A 24,932-nucleotide genomic window follows, 5' to 3' on the forward strand; every position below is an offset into this window, starting at 1 on the left:
GGAGGACGAATTAAAATCACCTAAGACACGCCAAATGGCACCTCCAAGTAAAGACTTGCGCTGACAGAGGTCTTCCATATGCGCCTTATATCAACCAACAAGGGTTTAGAGTAAACATTGACAACAAAACACACCACCTTCGCAACACCCCACTCCACGCACACACCTAGAAAGCCATGACTTAAGAAGGAGAAAAGAGTATTTCCTTTCGGACTACACCAAATCGAAAGTAACCCACCATTGTTAACCACAACATACTTGAAACTCCTATCAGAATAAGGATTACCTCACAAAGATTGAACTAAAGAATTATAGACCTCAACAAATTTAGTCTCTTAAACTGCCCCAAACTCCAAAGAATAAGCAAAAATAAGCTCTCTCACCTTCATTCTCTTGATTCTACGCTCAATCCCATAATATTAAAAAGAAAAAATTAACATCGACCTCGGTCCTTTGACAACCGAGAATCTATCTTCTTTTTATCTCTCTTTTCCAGAGCCATCATAATTTGTACCTCCGCCTCATCACTCATCAAAAACTTAAAACTCACAACCCAACTGCTTAGTGAGTCTCAACAGTTTAGATGCTAGAACAATCTCCACGGCATTTCAGATTACATTACCACTGATTTATCAACTTCTCACCATTTTTGTTGCAGGACATGAGTCGTTAGAGAAAGTACTTTATCCTCTCGTTTGTTAGCTCATGAAAATAGATGCACCATTTCCAATGATTACTGGTTTTGATTTGAATTTATGCTATTCTCTTTATCTGTTCCATGGAGTTATCTCTCATTTAACTTTGGATGAGATAAGTTTTGATTTATCAATCTGAGTATTTTCTAGTTGACTTACAGCTGACTGAATTGGAGTTAAGCAGGGAACCGTAAATGAAGTAAACAATTGTACAAAGCCAGTAGAGTAAGAAAACATTCATTAAAATTTAAATTGAACAAGCTGAGATTAAATCAACTAGCAGATGTTGATTCAACAAACTATTACTAATAGCTAACATTTAAACCTAACCCCCAAAACCGTAAAGGGTCCTGCCCTGTCTCTTGAGCGCATAAACAACATCCATAGCAGTAACTGTTTTGCGGCGAGCGTGTTCAGTGTAAGTCACAGCATCACGAATAACGTTCTCGAGAAAGATCTTGAGAACACCACGAGTTTCTTCATAGATCAATCCACTTATACGCTTCACACCACCACGTCTAGCAAGACGACGAATAGCGGGTTTCGTAATTCCTTGAATGTTATCTCTAAGAACTTTGCGATGACGCTTGGCTCCACCCTTTCCAAGACCCTTTCCTCCTTTACCTCTTCCTGACATGCTTGATTTCTTGCAAGATCTTGATGCTTCGTTCGTACTTTGAAACTTAAGCAGCAAAAAGCGATGTGTTGCGTTGTGTTGATGAAAGTGGCGTGATACGGAGTTTTATATTGAAATTAAGACGATGCATATTGTGCTGTTGGTTTGAGTGGTTATCCCCGTGAATGTCCTATGGGATAATTTCAACCGTTGGATTAGAAATTAATGGCTCAAAATAGGCGTCACGCGGATCGCCAGGGTGGGTTTCAAATTTTAAGTCATGGCTAGTGATTTAACATTATGTTTTTTTTTCTCTTTAAATCTAATTATTTTTTAAAATAGTGTCACACTACATTGAAATTCTAATTCCAAACAATCATTTATGTAAAAATATTATTAATAGATAAATTAAAAAAAGAGTTAAATAAGATTTAAAGCTTTTATAAATATATTATTTTTGTTTTTAAGTCTTTCAATTTTATTTTTTGAATAGTTTTTAACCCATCGAATAAATTTGATTTTTATTATTAAATGTTGTACAAGTGACATGACAATTTAAAATAAAAGTTGATATATAAATAAAGATAAAAAAATTATGTTAATTAAAATTTTGATCGGTATAAGTATGATAATGTTCATTTTTATTCCATGTATATAATTATTTCAAAAAAAATATTAAAATAACTATATTTAGAAGAGGATGCGGCAGATGAACTGACGCATCCCTAAAACATCAAGAGGAGGCGTCTAAGGCATCGGCGCCTGCATTGGGCCCCTCATGAGGAGGCGCCAATGCCCTTGGTGTATGCATTAGCCCTCATGAAGAGGCGTCAATGCCTCTGGTACCTGCATGGTGCATGTGGTGTATGCGCCAATTCATTTGGCACATACACCCTTGTATTATTATTATTATTATTATAATTTTTTTTAATTTTAAATTTTATTTATTTATCAAATAAAAAAGAATAATGTAAAAAAAATATTCATGTGGTAATAATTGTTACATGGGATTGACAAAAAATTAATGATCGGTCCGATCGAAACGTCCCCCTGTTCCACATCCAGGTGCGTTAGTTTGTCTCCGAGGTCTCCCACGATTTTCTTGAGGTGTTTGAGGTCTTTGTGTGCTGACCTGATTGAATTATGGTTGGTGTGAAGGTTCGACGGAAATTTCAGCGGTATTTAACACATGTGTCATCATTTGTTCCCAATATCTAGAGGGGCTTTGGCCAACGGCGCTTCCGTAATGGAGTTCGGTGCACATGTCATCGTAGTTAAGTCGATGGGGTTGGGTGGATTGAGGACGGTATAGTTGCCCAATTAGGACATTGAATCGTTTGAAAACGAAGCAATTGCTCTTGGGACGTACTACAGTTAAACAATGGTTGTGTATTTTGGTGATGAGATGTTTGAGCGGTCATTGGTGGGGGGCTACGATGAAGTGACCCATATGAATCATCTGGGCTATAGACGTTTGTGGTTGCATCGTATGGTTGTTGGTGGGTAGGGTTTGATTCTTAGTTTTGTGGTTGGGTGGGTGGCATGAATGGATTGCGACGTTTGGTGGTTGGTTGTTGGGTGGATGACATGAACGAGTTGTGAGGTTGGGTGTTTGGTTGTTGTGTGTATGTGGTAGGTTGATGTTGTGAGGTTGGTTGTTGGTTTTGGGTGGTTTAACATTGGTGTTGGACGTGGAATTGTTGTGGGGTGTACGATGACGAAGCTAGTTGATGTGGATTCATCAAATATCGCGGCTCAGATACAAATTATTGATTTGTTACCGACCTAAACCATGCCATATATTGTTGAGTTGGTCTTGCACCATGGATGACTGGTTCGTTTAAGATGTGTTGTCGGCGATTCCTCCATTGACGACACATCTCTTTTGCAAAGTCTCTCTAGTCTGAATAATCCCATTGTGCATCAACCCTTTTTTTATGCCAATTCTCCAAACACGTGGGAGGTTCTGGAATCTATTGTTGCATGCCGAACTGCAGTTTGACCCGATCACTCTGGTGCATTTCCACCGTATTGAACCGGATAATCGGTGTCTTTGTTGTCCAAACTGCAGCATCGTCATGGTTCACATCATGATCAAGACCCAGATATGACCTCCAGATATAGTTGTGTAGGAGTATTACATCGCCATGTCCAATGTGGTCCAATAGATTGCGATAGACTACAATAGCGTGTTTCGGACACCTATTGTAGTTCATCCCCTTACTAACCACCTTAGATAAAAAAAAGTGAAAAATATTATTTATAGTTAATTGTAATATAAAATATAATTAATTAAATTGTAAAGTGTTAGACTTACTTTGTTGCAAACGGGAACATGAATGGGTTCTCATTTATTGGGGCGAGTAACGACATTCTTGACCAACCCCATGCTTGTAGCAAATACGCACGTGAAAAAAACGTACAAGTATTCTTTTTTGCAGTTTTACACATTGCACTATATAGATGGGCCAATACAACTGAACCCCAACTATATGTGCTTACCTTATTAATGTTGCGTAACAAAGGTAAATACATAATATTTACTGAATTACATGTACTTTCTGGAAATACAAAATTACCAAATAAAATCATAATATAACACCGAGATTTAATTATTTTCTCGTACTCGGTTGATTCTTCGGACAATATTATACTCGCATAATATTGTTTAAGGTATTTTAAATTTATACCTTGCCCCATTACTTGACCGGATGACTCTCCCTCAGATTGGTTATCGCATAAAGGGGCTGCCAATAATTCGTTGCAGATAGAGTTGTCTTGGTTAACTCTACCATTCATGGCCTTTCCATCTATACGAAGACCCAACAATATGTATACGTCCTCAAGTGTGACGGTACACTCACCGATAGGAAGGTGAAATGTGTGGGTCTCGGGTCTCCACCTCTCCAACAAAGCAAGAATGAACTTGTAGTCCACCGAGCACGAGACAATGTTGAGGAGATTTCCAAATCCACATCCTCTAATATATGGTTCTATCAAAGGATCGTGGGGTACATATTCATGTACACGGCATCGAAAATGCTTTGGATCCTACTAACACATAAGTAAGGAATACAATAAGAAGAAGTAATATATAATACAAACATAGATAACATAGGTATACAACTTAAAAATGGAATAAGTAAAAAGAGAGAGATAACATACATATGTCAAGATATTATCGAGTGTTCCTCTGTGTTCATCACCCATAGTCAATAGAGACATAATTTGATGTTGCAGAGCTTGAGTGTGGCAAAGAAATAGTATGGTAAAGAAAGAGTATAGATGAGTAGTGTTGGAGATGATTTGATATTGTGATTTGAAGCCTATTTATAGATGAGTGAGTTACTAGGTTTGCAACCTACGAAGCATGTGATTGGTTGCATGCAATGACAAAAGTAGAGTAGCCATATTCTTAGGTGCATGCATATGAAGATTCACATGAAAGGAAGAGGCGCTCTTCCTCTTGGCGCCTAGGAGTACTTGTATAGAAGGGGCGCTCTTCCTCTTGGCGCCTATCTTGCTTTATGCGCCTAGGGAATGGGCTCCTATTTGGACTATTAGGGCAGAGACTCTCTTGTGATATTCCTTGCCACAGAGATTCCTCGGGCGCATGTATGTTCTTGCCACTCTTGTCACTGAATGCATGGTCAAGTCTGTACAGATGAACCGAGTGATCAATGCATTCAACGTTTACGTTATTTAAGTTTGTGTAGATGAACAACTTAGCAGTGCATTCAATTTCAGTATAGAAAAGAAAGTTAGATTTTAAAAAAAATGTCTTCCTCACAACATTACATGATCAATGCCTATATCGAAGGTGAAATATTTGATCATCAATTATTTGGTTTTTATTTTCATAACACAGAGGTAACTCGGTTTACAATAAATCGACGATCGAATTTTTCACATATGAAACAAAGAATAGAAAAGAAATTGCAGTGCAGTAATGTGGGTCAAATCATCTATAAAAATCCGGTTTGGTTTGCAGAATACCAGGTGAAGTTTTATCAGAAGAAGATTCGAGATGATGATGATGTTCAACATATGTTTGTCAGTCACGAACAATCTGGATACAACGATATAGAGTTGTATATATTACCATATCAATAACAAGTGTCACAATTTATTGATCGGTCACAAGTGTTTTGTGAAACTGATGACGAACAAGCTAAGGTGAATGTTCCAGATGATGAAGAAGAAGAAGTCGAGATCATGGTTGATTTAATGGTGAACGCTGATGAGGAAGAGGATCCAATACCAGCTAGTCATGTATGTTGTCCACCCTAACACATGACAAGGTTGAATTTGGATTGTGATGAACCTTCATCGGATATATGGTACAATCCTTATGTGCAAATGAAAGGATCTTTGAAACAAGGAGAATTTCGCACAAAAGAGGAATGTGTAAAAGCCATTAAAAAATTTATGCAACTATCAACTGATTTCAGAGTTGACAGAACTAACACATTGAGGTAGAAAATTTATTGTCCGAATGAGCAGTTCCTTTTTAGGTTGTCAGCTTCGTACCAGAAGAGGAGCGAGTCTTGGGAGATTGGATCCATGGGTCCAGATCACACATGCATGCTGACAAACCCAATGCAGGATCATCGGAAATTAAGCTCTCAGCTAATATGCGATGAAATATTATCTGTCATTGGCGACAATCCGTCGTTAAAGGTGAGTATAATAATCTCGCATATTAGGGCAGAGTACGAGTACACTCCATCATATAGGAAGACATGGATATTTAGGACATAGATTGTTGAAAAAGTGTTTGACAATTGGGAGGAGTCTTACAAACAACTTCCAAAATACCTATTGATTCTAAAACAATATGCTTCAGGGACTATTATCAAGTTAGAAACATTGCCCGCGTATACACCAGACGGAACGTGTGCTGTTGGAAATGGAATATTCCACCGTCTCTTCTGGGCGTATCAACCATGCATCATAGGTTTTTCTTTTTGTAAACCAATTATACAAATTGATGGTACATGGTTGTACAGGAAATAGAAAGGAGCGTTACTGATGGCAGCGGCACGAGATGGCAACAACAACATTTTTCCAATCGCCTTTGTCCTAGTTGAAGGGGAGACTGCTGAGGGATGAAGTTTTTTCCTAAGAAATCTCCGATTGCATGTTGCACCTCAGCCTAACTTATGTTTGATCTCCGATAGACACTCTTCAATCATCAGTGCATATAATAACATTGATAATGGCTTGCAAAATCTTCCTTCAAGGCATGTCTTCTATATTAGACATATTGCTTAGAATTTCATGCGGGAAATCAAAGATAAGATGTTGCGGAAGAAGGTTGTCAATGCAGGTTACGTATTATCAGAACCTTCTTTCAAACACTACTGCGAAGAAAGAAGATTGTCAAACAAAGATGTAGTACGGTGGATCGATAGTATTTCATTGGAGAAGTGGACTAGGGCATACGACAACGGTCAATGTTAGGGCCACATGACAACAAATCTTGTGGAATCAATGAACCCTGTCTTCAAAGGCATCTGTAACCTACTTATAACCGCTATGGTGCAGGCATCATATTTCAAGCTATGGGCGCTATTTGAGAGCAAACATTCCAAATGGAGTTCAGTGTTGCAATCTGGGCAGTTGTTTAGTGATGCTTCAATGAAATTCATTAGACCTGAAGTTTCCAAAGCAAACACACATGTGGTCACGGTGTTTGATCGCACTAGAGGTTGGTATAGTGTTGCCGAGTCCATGGATCACAATGAGGGCATGCCAATGGGACAGTACAGAGTCGAACTAGATAGAGGTTGGTGCGACTACGGAAAGTTCCAAGTCTTTCGTACGCCCTGCTCCCATGTCATTGTGGCATGCTCAAAGGTTCGAAGGGATCCATCATACTTGTTATCTGAAGTTTACAAAGTCACCAGCCTATCAAATGTTTATAAAATGAGTTTTTCTGTAGTGGCAAAAGAGGATTACTGGCCAGAATATCAAGGGGACATCGTCTAGCACAGCGAAGTTATGCGAAGGAAGAAAAAGGGTCGCCCAAACAGCACTCGGATTCGAACCGAAATGGATACGGCGAACAAAATGGTTAGTTTATGTAGTTCATGTTGTCAGCCAGGTCACAATTATAATAATTGTCCTAGTATTGGAACGAGCACAACCAGATAAATTCATATGTATCTCTGTTGCAATATATGAAAAACTAAATTTATTTTATATTAGACGTTTGTGACGAAAATACCATTATATAAACAATAACACAAACAATTAAAACAACTAGAATACAAGAACTATGCGATTATAACCATCAAAACAATTTTGAACATGTAATGCATCATCCTACGAGTGTCTTGGTCGGTCTTAATATCCACTCATTCGCGCACTTCTCTATTTTGGTTGAACGTGGACACAAGCCATTATATTCTTCTAATCCTTTCACCATCTCCAATTTCTCCCTCTAACCAACTGTACAACGTCCGATTAAGACGTTCAAATGTATTTGTGTTCAAGAGGCGAATTTGTATCAGAGCCACGACGGTGGAAAATATTACATCGACATTTCGCTTCTGAATGTATGCAGACATGGTTAAAACACAAAAACTTGAAGGAGAGTGGTGTTGAATTAGAGAAAATATGGTAGTAGGGGATGATTTGTGTGAAAAATATCGCATCCAAGGTGTGGTATTTATACAGAGAAGGCATAAAATGCATGCGCCAAGAGGCTAGGCGCCCAAAATGTCAATAACATGCAAGCGCCAGAGGCATTGGCGCCTCCACTTAAGGCACCATGCAGGCGTCAGAGGCATTGACGCCTCCTCATGAGGGTCAATGCATGCGCCAAGAGCATTGGTGCCTCCTCATGAGGAGCTCAATACATGCGCCAATGCCTTGGGCGCCTCCTCTTGATGTTTAAGGGATGCGCCGGTTCATCTGGCACATCCTCTTTTAAATGTGGTTATTTTGGAAAAAAATTGAAAAATTTGTTATTTTGGAATTATTTATGAAATAATTGGTTATTTAAAAAAAATCTATTAAAAATTTATTTTACATTTTAAAAAATAATAAATAACAATAGTTTCTCACATTAAAGTTTGTCAAAATAGACTAGTCCATAGGAGTCAGCCCCCCGACACCAAAAATTATAAATTTGGACCTTAAAATTAGAGTATATATTTTTCAATTTTTTTTATTTCGACCTTAAAAAGTTTGTTACCCATTAAAACTAATTTGTATTAAAACTAATTTGTATGGGACGTGGGCAATTTGTTAGACCCACATAGCTATACATTTAAAAAAAATATATTAATGCATTGGTTTTTTCATCTCACTAAATTTTATATCTATTTTATTCAATCTTTCTATTTTTAAATCTTATACATTAATATAATCAACACTTTTTCCTCGTATTCTATTAATTTCTCTTATGTTAAATACTCGAGAATTATTTTATACAATTTAGACATCTGTTGTATTTAAAAACTCATTATAGTATTTATAAAAGATAATATAGTACTTAAAAATATATTATGTTTAAAATTATATAATTTTAAATTTCTTTTATAATAAATATTATTGGTTTTTATTTTAATTTTTTATTAAAAAAACCGTTTAGGGTCTGAAGGCCGTATAGGGTCGGGTTTGAATAGTATTTTTTAAGCCCATATTACAACAGGACTTTTTTGACTCAGTCCTAAAAATACCGAGGCCCGCCAGGGCCTCCCTGTTTAGGGCGAGTAGTCCATTTTAACAACTTTATCTCACACCTTGAATAACAACATCGATTGTTTTAATTCTTATAAAAACTAGTCAGATACACGTGCGGTCGCACGAGTAAGTTTATTTTATACAATATAAAATGTATTTAGATATGTATCTAAATTTGAAATTAGTTATTAATTTTAAAAAGAACAATGATATATAATATCAATTGTGTTAAAATACAAAAAGAGAAAGAGGGTCCATGAGAGGAAAAAAATGAATGTTTAATATTTGAAAATAAAGATTTTATCTTTCAAATCAAGGTAATTGTTGATTAAAATAAAATATGTATTATGCTGATAGTGACCAATAAAATAGAAAGTCCATTTTATGCAATATAAAATATATTTATATACATATGCAAATTACTTAATTGTAAAATAAAAAATAATTATATAAACTCAATCATATTAAATAATTAAGAAAAAGAAGAGAAAAAAATATTCGTGAGATGAAGAAAGAAAAAAAAGGAAATTTTGATATTTTGAAATAAGGGTTTTGTTTTTCAAATCAACGCAGATTGATGATTAAAATAAAATAGATATTGTGTTAATATTGACCGGTGAAATAAAAAAAATTACTTGATACGAGATAAAATGTATTTACATATACATGAAAATTTTAAGATGAATTACTTAATTGTAAAATAAACAATAATCATATAAATTTGATTGTATTAAATAACAATACAAAAAGAAAAAAGAAAGGAACCGTAAGATGGAGAAAGAAAAAAAAAGTATTTGAAAATAAGGATTTTGTCTCTCAAATTAAAGTAATTATTGATTAAAATGAAATAGATATTGTGTTGAAAGTGATATGTGAGATAAAATAAATTGTTAATTTTATTTAAATTAAAAATTGATGATTAATATTTTTAATAATAATAAATAAATAAAAAGAAAAAAATTAAAATAAAAGTGAGTAAGTGTGAAACAAAAATGTGAGAGAGATTTGAAATTTTACTCAAAAGAGAAAATGAGTCTATTAATGCCACATGTCAATCTTGAAAAGAGTTAAATATATAGTAGCTTGTTGAAATTTGACACATGGCATGCTATAATAGGACATGAGAATGGAAAAAATAAGCATTACTTAATTACTTAAATGTCATTTCTTAGTGTAAATAATTTGTAGTGAAAGGACAATTTAGGAATTCAAGCAATTTATTTTAAATGGGTAGATAGTTGACTCTTTATTTCGTTTAAGACCTAACCATAAGTTTTTCAATTTGGACTTTAATCGGCCCATATATGAAGTAACATCTTATTATATACATTACCTTTTTTTATAATTGAGAATTTTTTAATGCACCGTATATGTTGCCTAAGTACCACATGCAAATACTTAAATACCCTCAAATTCCGGAGATGCATCTCTGGATGCATTCACATCGCAATTAACGTTAAAATATCTCAGAGATGCATCTTCGAACTTATTTCAGAGATGCATCTCCGTTTTGAAGCTTATATTGCGTCAGAACCCTTCTCCTTCCTCATTTATGATATTTCTCAAAACATATTCAAACTCTCTCAAATTGTTTCTCATCATCAAGTCCAAAATCAAACAACAAAGCTCAAAGGATCTTCAATCAACATCAGAAACATCATCCAACACTGAAGCAAAGTAAAAAATTGTAAGTTTTTTGATATTTTGAAAGGTTTTGAGTTTTTATGAATATGAGTAGAAATTGATTATTAATGTTAGAAATAAGTAGAAACTGCATGAATGATAATTTAGATATAGTGTAAATCATATATGTTGGTTGAAAATGATGATAAAAGCATTATTTTTTGTGTTTGCATGTGTCCCTTGGCGCCATTGACGCACCTGTTGTATTGTAGAAAATTTCGGAGATGCATCTCCGGAATTTTTCAATGTTTAATTTTTCTAGTAATCGAAGATGCATCTCTGGAATTTTCTCTGTCTTTTTTTTCTTGCTTGTAGTGTTGCTTGCTTGTCCTAATTATCTGGTTTACTTTAATTACATGCATTATGGCTGACGGATACGATAGGCTGAGGCACGGGAAGGTTGCACAGCATGCATCAGTGCGGTGGGAGAAGAGTCAAGTTTTAGAGGCTCTTGTTCCCTATGGCCATGCAGAGGCATCTACTTTTGGGATCCTTCTTCTCCCCATGCTTCTTCATCTTCTTCTTTCCTTAGGATAAGGGTTTCACCTACCGGCACATCACTCATTCCATTATGCTGCAGGCGCTAGAGGTATCTGAGTCACCGGTGGTACCGAAGGCACCTCCTACTATTGATACTTATGATGCTTCTGAGCCATCGCCATCTGCTATTGCTGATAATGTTAAGCTAGTGCCACCTCCGGATGGTGAGGTTGTTGGGGATGTTAAGCCAGAGGCATTTGGAGGAGACCCTATAGAGTTGCATTATTGCCTCTGTACTCAGACCATACTGCCAAGCATATTTGGGACAGGGAGGTAACATTAGTTGGATTCATTCATTTTAATTTACGTTTATTTTAATTGACAAGTTTTTGACATTGAATTTTATTTTCCGCAGGATCGTGATCCGCTGATGTTTATTAACCACAAATTGAAGATTACTGGCTTGCCTCTGCCTATTAAGGATTGGTTTCAGGCAACTTTGTCTCTATCAGGGATGAATAACTTGTGCATAACCAGTTATATTACGACCAACCACTGGATACTTAATGCATTCATGGATAGATGACACTCTTAGACCTCTTCATTTCACCTCCCGTTTGGTGAGATGTCTATCACACTCGACCAAATATCATGTTTGCTATATATTTTGATCAAGGGGAGACTTGTAGATCATGGGGGGATTACCAAAGATGAGGCACTCGAGATGATGGTAGACTATCTAGGGGCTGACCCAACGGAGGCGGGGGAGGATTTGGATAGAACCAGTGGGCTCATGCTAGGTTTGAATACTAAAAAAAGTTAATACATATGAGCTCTAGATAGCACATCAGGCTACAAGTGATAACGACTAAGCGGAGCTCCACAGAGTGCATGCAATGAGAGCATACCTACTATATTTGGACGACACTTCAATTTTTATGGACAAGAGTTCCATTTATACATATGTCATCTACCTATGATACTTCTAGGGATTCAAGCGGATCCATGAGTACAATTGGGGGATGCTTGTGTGGTCTACTTGTACTCGAAGTTTTCAGAGGGTTATAGGTGGAAGACAAAGCAGGTCTGATGCAGTATCACATTACTGACGGTAATATTTATTAGTCTTTTAATCTTTCTGTGTCAGTTTCATTTCATCTTTACAACACCATTACTTATGATTCGTATGTTCTAAACTTTTCAGACTTGGATCCTCTAGCACTTCACACGCATCTTCGATTGGGAGAGTGTACCGACTTAAACTGAGGATATATTGTGCTCTAGTGCATTTGTCCCGCTCAGAGGTAACCAGGTGACTGAGCCATTTAGAGTGTATCTTGACCTCTTGGTTGTCGAGGACGTTCACTTCAACAGTTATGTCGATCACCGTGAGACGTGATCATTTGACGAGATAATGTTATACTCTAGATGGTTGGCCTACAGATAACGTCTCACTGCTCGTCATCTTCCCGAGTGTGTCATGTGGCAATTCTGCTACACTCAGACCATTCTCAGATGCCATATTGTATCTGCTCTTTCTACTTTGAGACGTAGACAGATGGATGCCATGTTTGATGATTATGAAAGTCATTTGGTATCGGAGGAGGCACAAAGTACCATAACTGTGAGCGACTGGAGTTACATAAACGGGTATATTAGGTGGTTCATCAGGGTGTCATATTCGTATATGGTGCAGGTTACTCTATGAGATTTACCGAGGCCAGTTCATTAGGAGATATTATAGGAGGAGCAGACACAATTAGATCATGTTAAGGATGTCTTGCCTAGATATCATCTTATAATGGAGATTGTGCAGACATGCATTGATATGCCTATCTTCCCCAATGGGTCTGATGTGAGGCACGTCTTAGATGCCAGCATGACGGAGGCATGAGGGACATTGATTCACCGGAGACAACGCCAAAGGTCAGGGGATTGATGGCCGATGAGCCCGAGGAGGCAGAGGAGATGTAGTCCGACATACACAATAGTGCATTAGTATATAGTAGTTATACTATGGATTGCATTTTATTTTCATCTCATGCTACTTTATCGTTGTATTCGACTTTATTTATATATGAAATTTGGACTATCTGGTTTTATATACGTCATTTTTTGTATATGGATTGTAGGGTTTAAATCTTCATTTGAATACACGTAAATAAAATATAATATGCATTATTTTGTTCTGATAGGTTACGGAGATAGATCTCCGTAAAATAAACAAAGATGCATCTCTGATACAATAAACTTGTAAAAAGACTTATGAGTGTGATGCAATATATATGTTTTAAATTTTTACGGAGATGCATCTCCAGTTCATTTAATGTTTCAAGGTGCGTCCGAAGATGCATCTCCAGAATCTGGAAGTATTTAAGTACTTTCACATGTGTCTAAGTAACATATATGATGGATTAAGAAATTCACTTATAATTTATTTTAAGTGAAATTCTATCACTATAATACATTTAAAAGTTAAATATGTTTTTGTTCCTGCTAAAGATCTTAAATTTTGTTTTTAGTCCCTCAAAATATTTTCTTCAAAGAATGGTCCTATTAAAATTTTACATTCACACTTTTTGTTCCTAGTATTAAAATCGTTGTTAAAAATGTCATGAATTCAATCTCTAAGTAATAAACAATCACTAAAATCGTCGATAATTCAGTCGCTAAGTTGTAAAAATCGTCGCTATGTTGCAGGAGGGACCTAAAGTGTGGATGAAATTTTTTAGGAGGATCATTCTTTAAAGGAAATATTTAGAGGGATTAAAAATAAAATTTGAGATATTTTGGAGGATCACAAAACATATTTAACCCTATATTTAATAATTAAATATATATATTTTTAAATCTATAACTACAAATAGGTGATTAGTATAATATTACATAAGCTGAGTGACATGTTCGCCGCCTTCACTGATTCATTTCCATGTTCGTCCAGCACGACCTTCTATTCTACGAACTTTTAAATAAGAAGGTGCAATTTGAATGGACATCAACATGTGAACAAGCCTTTACATGATTAAAGCATGATATCTCCAAACCCCTAGTCCTTTCGAGACCCGTGGTAAGGGAGACCTTATTAATATGCTTAGTGGAAACGACAAAAGCAGTAGGTGTTGTCTTTGGGAGAGAGGTAGGAATCAACCAAAAATTCATCTCAAAGACATTAAAGGGTCTTGAAACCCCTACCAAAAGATTAAGAAGTTTTCCCTTGCTTTGGTGGTAGCTTCAAGAAAATTACGAAAAACGTTTTCCCTTGCTTTGCGGTATGTATTGACCAACCATTGAAGTAAGTATTCTTCAATCCATACTTGGTTGGTGTCTGACAAAGTGATCCGTCGAGATATCAGAGTTTGATATCTCCTTTAAACCAAAGGAATCCTTTAAAGCCCAGGTCTTCCTTGACTACATTGTAGAATTAACCTTAGCTTGAGTTCAATCATGCACAAAATGGACCTTATTTACTAACAGATCATCAAATATCAAATGGAGTGGAGCTAACCTCATCCTTGAGAGCGACAAAGGGTTGGTAGAGGAAATAGAGCACTAATTAACATTTACTACATAAAAAATAGAACGGCGAGGGGCTTTCGGATGACTCGTCCATCTATCCAAAATAGAGCACTAATTAACATTTACTACATAAAAAATACTACTATGAAAACAAGAATATCAGTGGACATACAAATTTATTTCATGAACTTTTAGTCGTAGGCATTAATACAATTAAGATTTAAAAAAATCATACAAAATAGAAAAGACAAATAACAAATACAAAATTTAATGATGATTTCCACTTCTCCATCTATTAAATATGTTCAATGCTAAATTACCCCTCCATTGATTCCATGCATTACTTTCCTCCACCATTGTTATCATCTCACCAGACATGAATTTGTTAGAAAACTCAACCTCTCCTGAATCCCTTTCTAATGGATCTCGTGTCATTTTTTTCCGAATATAATTATGTAAAAAAAAAAACAAGTTGTTGTAATTCTTATTTGAGTTTTTAGAGGGTAAAATGACTTCTCTCTCAATATATCCCAACTTCCCTTCAAAACTCGAAAACATATTTTTATTACATTTCTAGCTGATGAATGTTTCATATTGAAAAACTTTTTAGGTGTACGGTTGTAAGTCATTTCTCCATTCACTTAGGTGATACCTTTGACATCTATATTGGGTGACAAAGCCTTCCTCGTTCATGTATCCAGCATCACATAAATAATACTCCCTTTGTCCCAAATTAATTGTTGCATTTAGAAAATTTATTTGTCACTTTATCTTACCAATGCAATTTTAATTTTTATATTCCAATTGTACCCTCTAATTAATATTCTTAATTTATTATTTTTTAACTTTACATTAATGCTAATTCAAATACATTAATAGTTGATAACAATGATTTAGTAAAATCATTATTCTCTCTCTTTTATTTATTACATTTTCTTAATATGTGTGAAAATGTCAAACATGATAAGTATTTTGGGACGGAGAGAGTAATATCTTAACACCACTAAAATTAAATTTATTTTCTTATAAATATGCAAGACATGTTTTATACAAATGTGAATTCATGATGTTATACCTTGAGGAACTCATATTCCATTTGGTCGAGAAATAGTATCTATAAGAACTCTAGAGTCAGCTGTTGAATCCTCCCACCCAGGAAACACATATATAAATTGCAAATCCGATGAACATACACCTAGTACGTTTATCGCTATCTCACCCTTCCTAGTTCTGAATATACTTTTATCAGCTTCAGGCATATTGACCTTAATATAAGTTGGTTTAATTAGTTCTGAAGTCCCTTAACTTAATTCCAGATTTCACTTTAGTCCTTTATTTAATAAACGGTACATTTTAGTCCCTTAAAAACCATTATGTTAGCCAAATTAACCTTTCTGTTAAATGTTGAGAAAAAAAACGTTAAGTTGTGATGATGTGGCATGACAGCATAACAAAAATCAAAATAACGAGTCAACAATTTTGTTAAGGGACTAAATTGAAACCTTATACTTAGTTAAGAGACCAGACTTGGACAATAACCAAATTATGATTAAAGTGACCAGAATAGAAATTCATAATATTTTATCAGGTCATAATTCGTCATATACCATACCAAAATTTCATATCAACAAAATCTTGAATTTAATGGCATTAAATTAGAATTTTATTACATTATTTGATTCAAATCAAAGTCATTAAACTAAAATTATATTAAACATGTTCCAAAATGACATAAGATATACACATACACAACTACAAAATGTGTATACAAAAGATAAACATGATTATTGTTGGTTCAAAATAGATTTTGATCCTTTTTGAAGTCTTCTTTTCTTCTTTGAAATTTACTGAGTTAAAAATAGTGGTGGCGTAGACCGAATTGATATTTCTGACTTGGTGGTGTAAACTCAATCAGTTTTAATTTGTTTTACCTGTTTCATAAGTTAAAAATATTATATCAATGAATAAACATAAAAAAACATTATATCTACATGTTCAAACTCTCTAATATATCATTATCTTATTATCTATTATATATTCACTCAAATAATCAATTGCATTACTCATTAATAACAACTCTTATCAAGCACCAAACAAACTTAATTTACCTATATTCGATATCAGAACAGTTTGTGTGGCAAGGAACCAATACTAAGGGAAAGTCGTTTTGTCATTCTAGTAGTTTACTACAAATATTTCCACATTCATAAAAGGTAAATACTTATGGACTCATGTCAATCATCATATTTTCAAACAGAAAGTTGATCAATGAGTCATATATAATCAGGTTGTATATAAGAGTCCTTTATAAACCTTCACCAAAATACACATTTCCCAGACAATTTTTGCAGTTGTAGTAGATCAATTTCAACTCACAATTGATTGGAAAATATTATTCGAATTGACAATGATGTTTAAATGTATTAGCAACATATGAAGCATAAAGTACTGTTCATTATCAAATCAATACGAGTATGTTCACTCGCAACATATTTTATAACCGATACGCCTAAAACAAAATGAATTGCAAACCTAGGAAAATAATTGTATCATCATATTTAAAAGCATTTTTTACTTCAAATGATGCCATAACCATAATATGGTGGAAATCCTCTACTGGATACCTAAATGGAAGACTGAAGGCATGCCCAGGAGGAAAGAGTTACCTGGACTAGTGGGATCACTGCCAAAGGTGCAACAACATTGTCTGATGATTTCTCACATTCCCTCTATAGCAAATTGTGAGCTGACATATCTCCATATCTAGTTGAAAAAGAGAAGCAAAAATAAAAAAGTAACACAACCAACTAGTTTTGGCCATATGTCGAAGTAACAACTAAAGTGCCCTTACTTGAAACCTAGTTCAACAAGCCTCTGTAAGCTAAAGTGTCATTAACAAATGAGTAGATATCAATAATGAAAATCAAATTCATCAAACAGACCTATAAAATTGTGTTTCAAAACCAATCATTTATTACATATAAATTATTACTCTCACATATAGAAGTCATGTAACATATTTTCATAATAAGTGAAACTACTAATCAATGTCTGTTAGATACAACAATTGTAAAGTCTATACTTTCATGAACATTTGGCCCTAACATTTTTCCAAGAAAAAAATCTATACATTTATAAACACTTGGCCCTAACGGTTATAAAGTTTATACTTTCATGAACACTTTGCCCTAACAGTGCCAGATTATCCCCACATCACGCCCAAGTCATAATTAATACAACATGATTCTTTTCTACAACATAGCATAAAATCATAAATTTAAGAACACATGACACACACTCTAGAAAGGGATGAAACTCGCAATCACCTGAGAAAATCTGATGTAGTGGTCAGTGGCGAAGGTGGGAGAAAATAAGGAAAAGGAACTCGGATCCTGCTCAGTTTGGTTCTTCGAAGATCTTACGCGCAAAGAGGCTAAAAATGGTCTTTTTTATTCATTTGAAATTGCAAGGCCGGAGATGAGATAGTGTGACCTACGACGATGTTCTTCAAAACAGAAATCTAGTTAGTTCATTAGGAAGGCCATGGAATGAGAAGTAAAAATATTGTTTTGATTTTTTCATTTGGTGTGGTGGTGGTCGGAGATAGGACGGAGAAAGGGGGTAGCTGCGGTGATAGGGTTTGAGGGCAAAAAGAAAAAACACGATTCTAAGAGTTTTTTAAGCAAATGCAATGGATTTAAATAAAATTAAAAAAAAAAAGTCGAATGAAGTGTTTAAATTTTATATTTTAAATAAATAAGAAATAAAATAATTCCATGTCATCAAAATCTAATGGAATTTGACAAAATTTAACAGACAAGTCAAGAGTGCTAACAGAATGGCATTTAATAACGAACGTTCATTAAATAAAGGACTAAAGTGAAACCTGCAATTAAATTAAGGGGCCAAATGATGCATTAAGCCATATAAGTTCCATCAAAAGCTCCTAAATAATTCTATAAGTTGACAAACCTACAAACATTATTATTTCAAAATTGAAGATTAAGCCACGTAATAATGAAAAATTGTAGATAATTGAATTTAACTTGATACCTTAAGTATTTCCTTCTTTCATAACACTGCTATTCAAAATAGGTTGTGGTTCTTTTAACAATTTTTTTATGACACTTCACAATAACTGTTAAAACATTCATGAAATGCTTACAAATCGTTTCACCGGACCTAACAAATTGTATTCTAATCATTCTATTCTTAACATGATGAGCCAATATGTGTAAAACCATGACCCATAACTCATCAATACACATATGTCAAATAGGAGTTAATCCACCAATATCTTTCAACATCTCACATAGTTTATGAAAAGTTGTCATGTTCATCCTTGCATTCTCAATACAAGTCACATCACTTGTGTAAATAATTCTATAAAAATACACTTATCTGACTAAACTCCTTTCATAACAATTCCATGATCTTTTTCGCTTTCTTAACTATTTACTTAAAGAAAAATTAACATAACATATTTATCATCAATGTAAATAAGTTCAACTCCAAATGCATGATCAATATTGTTGTAATTCTTTTTTTCCTCCCATGAGCTTCCATCAAATCAAATCAAATGATCTGTGGCCAAAACTTAAATTACTTATTTATTTTTATGTAACTTAACACTGTACTACATTATTGTGTGTAAGTAAATATAAGTTAATTAATAAGAATTATAAAAAATTAATTATTAACAAATACGGAACCATGAAAGAGATATTGGTACAGGAGAAAACATGAAATTGTTATTACTCCTATTATATTTGTATAAATACTTCTTATATGTGGTGTTCTACACAAAAACATATGTAACGGCTGTGTACGACACATGAAAGTTATACAAATAGAAGTGTTTGATGTACATCAATATTTAATATACATCGGCGTTACATGCAACAAACAACAAAACTAAACATATTGTGATAATGTTTGACACATAACGGTATTTTACTGTCAACATAGTTTGACACATAACATGTTTTATACATAGTAGAGTTTAATACACGGTGATAATGTTCAATAGACAATAGTGTTCTGCACCCATCATTGTTCAATATACAACGATGTTTAATACACACCGGCATTGTTCATAATAAAAATTGTAAAAAGTTAATTATTAACAAATACAAAACCATGGAAGAGACATTAATGTTGGAGGAACCATGAAAATGGTGATTGTGATATCTGCGTAAATACTTATATGTGGTGTTCAAAACATAAATATTTGATACGTAAAGTCGGTGTACTAACACATGAAATTTGTACATATATCAGTGTTAGATATGCATCAATGTTTAATATACACCAGCGTTGTACATACACCAGTGTTAGATATGCAACAAAGTTTAATACATTACTATAATGTTTGACATCGTTGACACACAACTGTGAAGCACAGGTACTTCATTTTAGATAAAGTATTAGTACCGGGTACGTATCGAGTACCAGTACTCGTACGGTATGCACTGAAGCCGTACCAACTTTTTTTGTTTTTTTTTTTAAGTTGGTACACCAACCGATTCACATTTGGTACCACGTACCCAACTTTTTTTAATTTTTTCGGATGGTATAATTTGGAATTTTTTTACTAAGTAAAAATTAGGTTAATTATTCAATTTATAAATAAAAAAGTTCTTTCGCAACTAAATTCTTCATCTTCTATGGAGAGAAATTAAAGCACAATTAGATTTATTCACTCATTGAAAAGAAACATGCTCAATCCAAAGAAGGCTGAAGATTTAGTTTTTGTTCATACAAATCTTTGTCTTCTCATATTAAGGTTTATAATTTAGGAGCAACAAAAATGTGGGATATTGGTGGAGATGAATGAGATCTATTTGATGTAATTAGTATTTTTGAAGTTGTTAGTTTTTCTCTCTATGAACTTGAACTAGAAACCGTTATTTTTAATGATATTGAGGAGAAAAATATTGATTTATGAATACTTTTTAAGTGTTATTTATTTATGTTATTGCGCAGATATTAATTTTTTTAAAGCAAATTATTTTGTAATTTTAATATTTTATTATTATTTAAATAATATACCTCTTTTTTTATTTTTATAATTGTATTTAAAAAAACTTATACTAACTTATTTGTATCTTATTTTTTCTAAAAGTGTTATACTCCGTACCAGTACCTTATCGGGTACCGGGTACATACCCGTACCTATGTAACGCAGACACAACAATAAACTACTCATACGGATACTAGATACGTACCTGTACCTATGTAACGCAGACACACAATAATAAACTACTCATACGTAGGACTGGACAACGGGTCGGGCCGGGCGGGTTCAGGCCCAAAACCCTCACCCAGACCAACCCACGGTTCATATATGAAGGCCCATTTCCGCCCAATATCAACACGGTTAGGATGGGTTCGGTTTGTGCGGATTGCGGGTTTGTTTTAGCGGTTTATTCGAGTTATTAGGTTGATTCATTTTAAGCCCAATGATACATTTCGAGTATTTGTTTAGAAACTAAAATTATTCTTATCATATTAAAATTAATACTTAAGTACTCTTGCTCAGTACTCCTTTACAACTAGAAGCACTCTTGCTCAGAGTCAAAGAGATGCCATAGTAACTTCAAAGAAGCATTTCACATTGTGCAAACGCGATCTGGATTTCTAAAAAACTGTCTATTGAAAGCATTTGATGAATAAAACTCATTTCTTCAAATTGATTGGTATAGGATGTGCTTCTGTGTTAAAAATAAACTTATATATACAGTTATTACCACTTGCTAGTCTTTCAATCTATAGAGCACATTCCAAGAATCAAGTGTACACAAAATCTTATAAAACATCACAGCTGAGAATTTTAAGAATGCAGCCTAATGAATCCATTAATGTACGACAAGTAATTAAACTCAATCTTACAGACACACAACATAGAGGAAAGATGAGTGAAATGGAAAGCAGAAAATAATACATAGACATTGAGCTATCAACAGCTACGTGTTTAATGACTGTTTAAGCTCTTTAATCTTCTATTGTGTCATTTCTCCTCTCGAAAAATCAAAAACCTCTTCACTCAAAAGCTGAACAACCATTTTTTAGGTTAGTCATTGACATTGACATAAGAAACATAATTTAATGAAAAGTGAGATAGACTTACTTTCGATATAGCCATGCAATTCTCACAGATTATTTCACTAGTTTTAGCTGCTGAGACAAGATCAGGAATAAAGCTTCGCCATCTTGCTGGCCACTCGTGCTTCAAAATCTGCGTGTGAGACACCCGTCATTACATAAAGCCTTTAAGTACAAATTGTCTTAAGATGAATGAATGTGTGTATAAATGGAAAGCATAAAAATTAACCATAGAAACATGGGTTTCAGAACTTAAAAAACACAGGAATTACTAGTCAATGTTAAGAAACTGTGTTGTTTACCTGAACTAATATAATGTTGAGTTTGCTGACATACAACCTTTCCGCCCGAAATGAGGCCTCATTGCTGGAAAGCTATGCAAGAAAAACCAACAATAAGATCAATGATGCGGGAAAAACCAAGTACTAAAAAAGAAAAACTATGTATGCCTGACTAGCTCAACACAAATAACTGCTTTTGCGAAATACAACTGATACATGTACAATGATATCAGAGATGAAATTCTTCATCCCGTCTCGCTGCTCAGCAGGTAATGCATTCCATCTATATTTAATCACACCTTCAAGAACCTGAATATAATGTACAAGAATAGAAAAAACATAAACTAAGAAAGGCAACTGATATATTATTCTCATTCGAGATGAAAAACTTGTTTGACATTTAATAAGCATTGTTTCCAAAGGCAAAGCTCCAAAAGTAAGTAGACTACAGAGGACAAAACTAAGTAATCCATTTAAAACAAATATGAAAACATAAACACAGTAGTCAAATGAATATTGAGTCAATAGGTCGATCAAACAAAGTGATGTGGCATGAACATTTTTGTCATAAGCCAGCCTCTTGGCAAAATGGCTACAAAAAGAAGTTTCAGATAATATAAGCTATATATTCAAGACCTATGACAAAGCAAATTCAGTTACAGGTACTTTCATTCAAATCTCACATAATTACAAATTGAAGTACCTCATTTTTAGTGCTTTAAAATTTAGAGTAAGTATGCTTTCAAATACAGTGCAGTATTAAACAACCAACCCAGCGCACAAATCTTGATCATATAACAAATCAATTAGAGCTTTTGAAATCATAACAGTGCAGGAAATCATAAATCAAAATCCATATTTTATTTTGAAAAATTGCGATCCACCCCTCCTAACATTAACTCCAGAGGAATTCATTAAACACGCCAACCTGCAATGCAAAGAACTTGGTATTGAGATTTTGAGTATTCTGCAAGATATGCATAACTTGAAGCCACATATCAGGATTTTCTTGCAAATCCCGCAAAATTGAATCAGCAGCACTCCTCTGCACGGTCAAAACGAACACACACAAAAATGTTAAACTAAGAACATACAAAGTCGATAAACAAAACGGCCGTAAACAACATCACATTATCTAAAACGAAAAAAATCTCAATGTTCATAAGACTATTAATCAAACACAGAAATACTACATTGATTATCAACCACAGTGAAATCCATGTCTTGCTCAATTCAATAGATTATGATAAAGCATACAACGAGACTAACGAGACTTAATCAGTTTGAAAACAAGACGAACAGTGAAATACTGATGAGACCTAAATAAAAATCAAAATAAAACCTGTAGAAACTTTCACAGGCTCCAATGGCAACCAACCAATAGGCATTGGTAACTTTCACAGGCTCATATATATAGGTCATGCATGACTCCAAAAAAATCCAAGAGTAGCCTAGCTATTTTCTTCATTCGGCCATTGAGTAGTGATATATATATATATATATATATATATATATATATATATATATATATATATATATATATATATATATATATATATATATATATATATATATAGATCATGCATGACTCCAAAAAATCAAAAAACATAGTTGACCTGGAAAATTGGACAACATAAACATTAGTTAACAAAAGTAATAATAAAGTAATAAGTAAATAATGATACACATACATCCATTTCAAGCACAACCTGAAGGTTGTGGCTGAGACTGTGATGATGAGACACCTGATACTCGTTTTGCTGCTAAAGACATTTCTTGAAACTCTAAAATAATTAAATAAACAATTTTTAATAAGGCATAATTATACAACATTACATCATATTTATTAGAAATTCAGTAACAAATTTACCTGTTACAATATCTTCTGAAAGCTCAAAATCTTCCATGAGATTCATATCTTTGAAATAGGTAAAAGAAGACCTTAACCAATTCTGGGTGCAAATTAAAGCCTCAGCCATTTCAGCAGTTAGAGAACTCCTATAGGTTTCTATGACTCTCCCTCCTGTGCTAAAAGCACTTTCAGAAGCAACAATAGACACTGGTGTGGCTAAAATATCTTTAGCCATTGTAGATAAAATAGGATATTCGATTGTATTACGTTTCCACCACACAAGAATGTCAAAGTTAGGATCCCTTTTGACACACTTACTAGAATTATACACCTCAAGCTCATTTTGTTGATCAATCGAGTCTTGCTCCTCTAAATGTTGCTCAAAAGCATCAGCTCTAGCCATAAGTGATGAACGGGCAGCAAATGCATTTGTTTCATCATTGGAGACATTATTTCCACCACTACCAAGAGGCTGTATGGAATTATGTTCTTGGTCATAAGCTTGCTTATACCAATCATACAACTTTTGTAAATTCTCTTTTATAGATTTTACCAAGTCACTACCAAACTTTGATCCAACTTCATACATGTCCTTAAACGCCCACTCAATGTAACTCAACTTGTATCTTGGATCAAAAATAATACCAAAATATATCATCTTGTTCATCTTATCAGGACTTCCCCAATATCTATTATATTTTTCCATCATATCTCCACCCACACTTGCAAAAAAATCATTTAAGTTCAAAGTAGCTTGCTTTAACTCACAATAAATGGCAGACACTTGGTGAAAACAAGTATGCAAACTCACATTTTGAGCGGTGGAAAAAGTCTTAGTTGCTTCATAGAATAACTTTAGGAAAGCGCTAAAAGCCCTAGCAATGTCCCAATCATCATTACTAGGGGGATTACCTTTTCCAAAGAACTCCCTATAGCTCGACTCTTCATCCTCAAGCTTTTCAAAAGCGAGTTGAAACTTCTCCGCAGCCTCTAGCATTAAATATGTCGCGTTC

The 24,932-nt window shown here is 34.2% G+C and overlaps 1 protein-coding gene and 1 long non-coding RNA gene across 2 annotated transcripts; both read right to left on the reverse strand.

Annotated features, from left to right (window-relative positions):
• Positions 1-916: 916 nt before the first annotated feature.
• Positions 917-1,461, reverse strand: LOC127118788 (histone H4). The gene has a single exon (XM_051049042.1). It carries the CDS (start codon positions 1,330-1,332, stop codon positions 1,021-1,023), a length of 312 nt encoding a protein of 103 aa, XP_050904999.1. The 5' UTR covers positions 1,333-1,461; the 3' UTR covers positions 917-1,020.
• A 15,016-nt stretch (positions 1,462-16,477) lies between these two features.
• On the reverse strand, positions 16,478-18,329 carry LOC127118789 (uncharacterized). The gene is made up of 3 exons (XR_007802347.1): positions 18,009-18,329; positions 17,349-17,445; positions 16,478-16,613 (listed from the first exon to the last, which is right to left on the reverse strand). It is a non-coding gene; the product is annotated as an uncharacterized LOC127118789 (long non-coding RNA).
• Between the last annotated feature and the right edge of the window lie 6,603 nt (positions 18,330-24,932).

The sequence above is a fragment of the Lathyrus oleraceus genome, chromosome 2 (genome assembly GCF_024323335.1).
Source record: "Lathyrus oleraceus cultivar Zhongwan6 chromosome 2, CAAS_Psat_ZW6_1.0, whole genome shotgun sequence".
NCBI lineage: Eukaryota > Viridiplantae > Streptophyta > Magnoliopsida > Fabales > Fabaceae > Lathyrus > Lathyrus oleraceus.

Bases quoted from the DNA above. Each gene is read 5' to 3' on its own strand.
- LOC127118788 (XM_051049042.1), bottom strand. From the start codon at position 1,332: ATGTCAGGAAGAGGTAAAGGAGGAAAGGGTCTTGGAAAGGGTGGAGCC.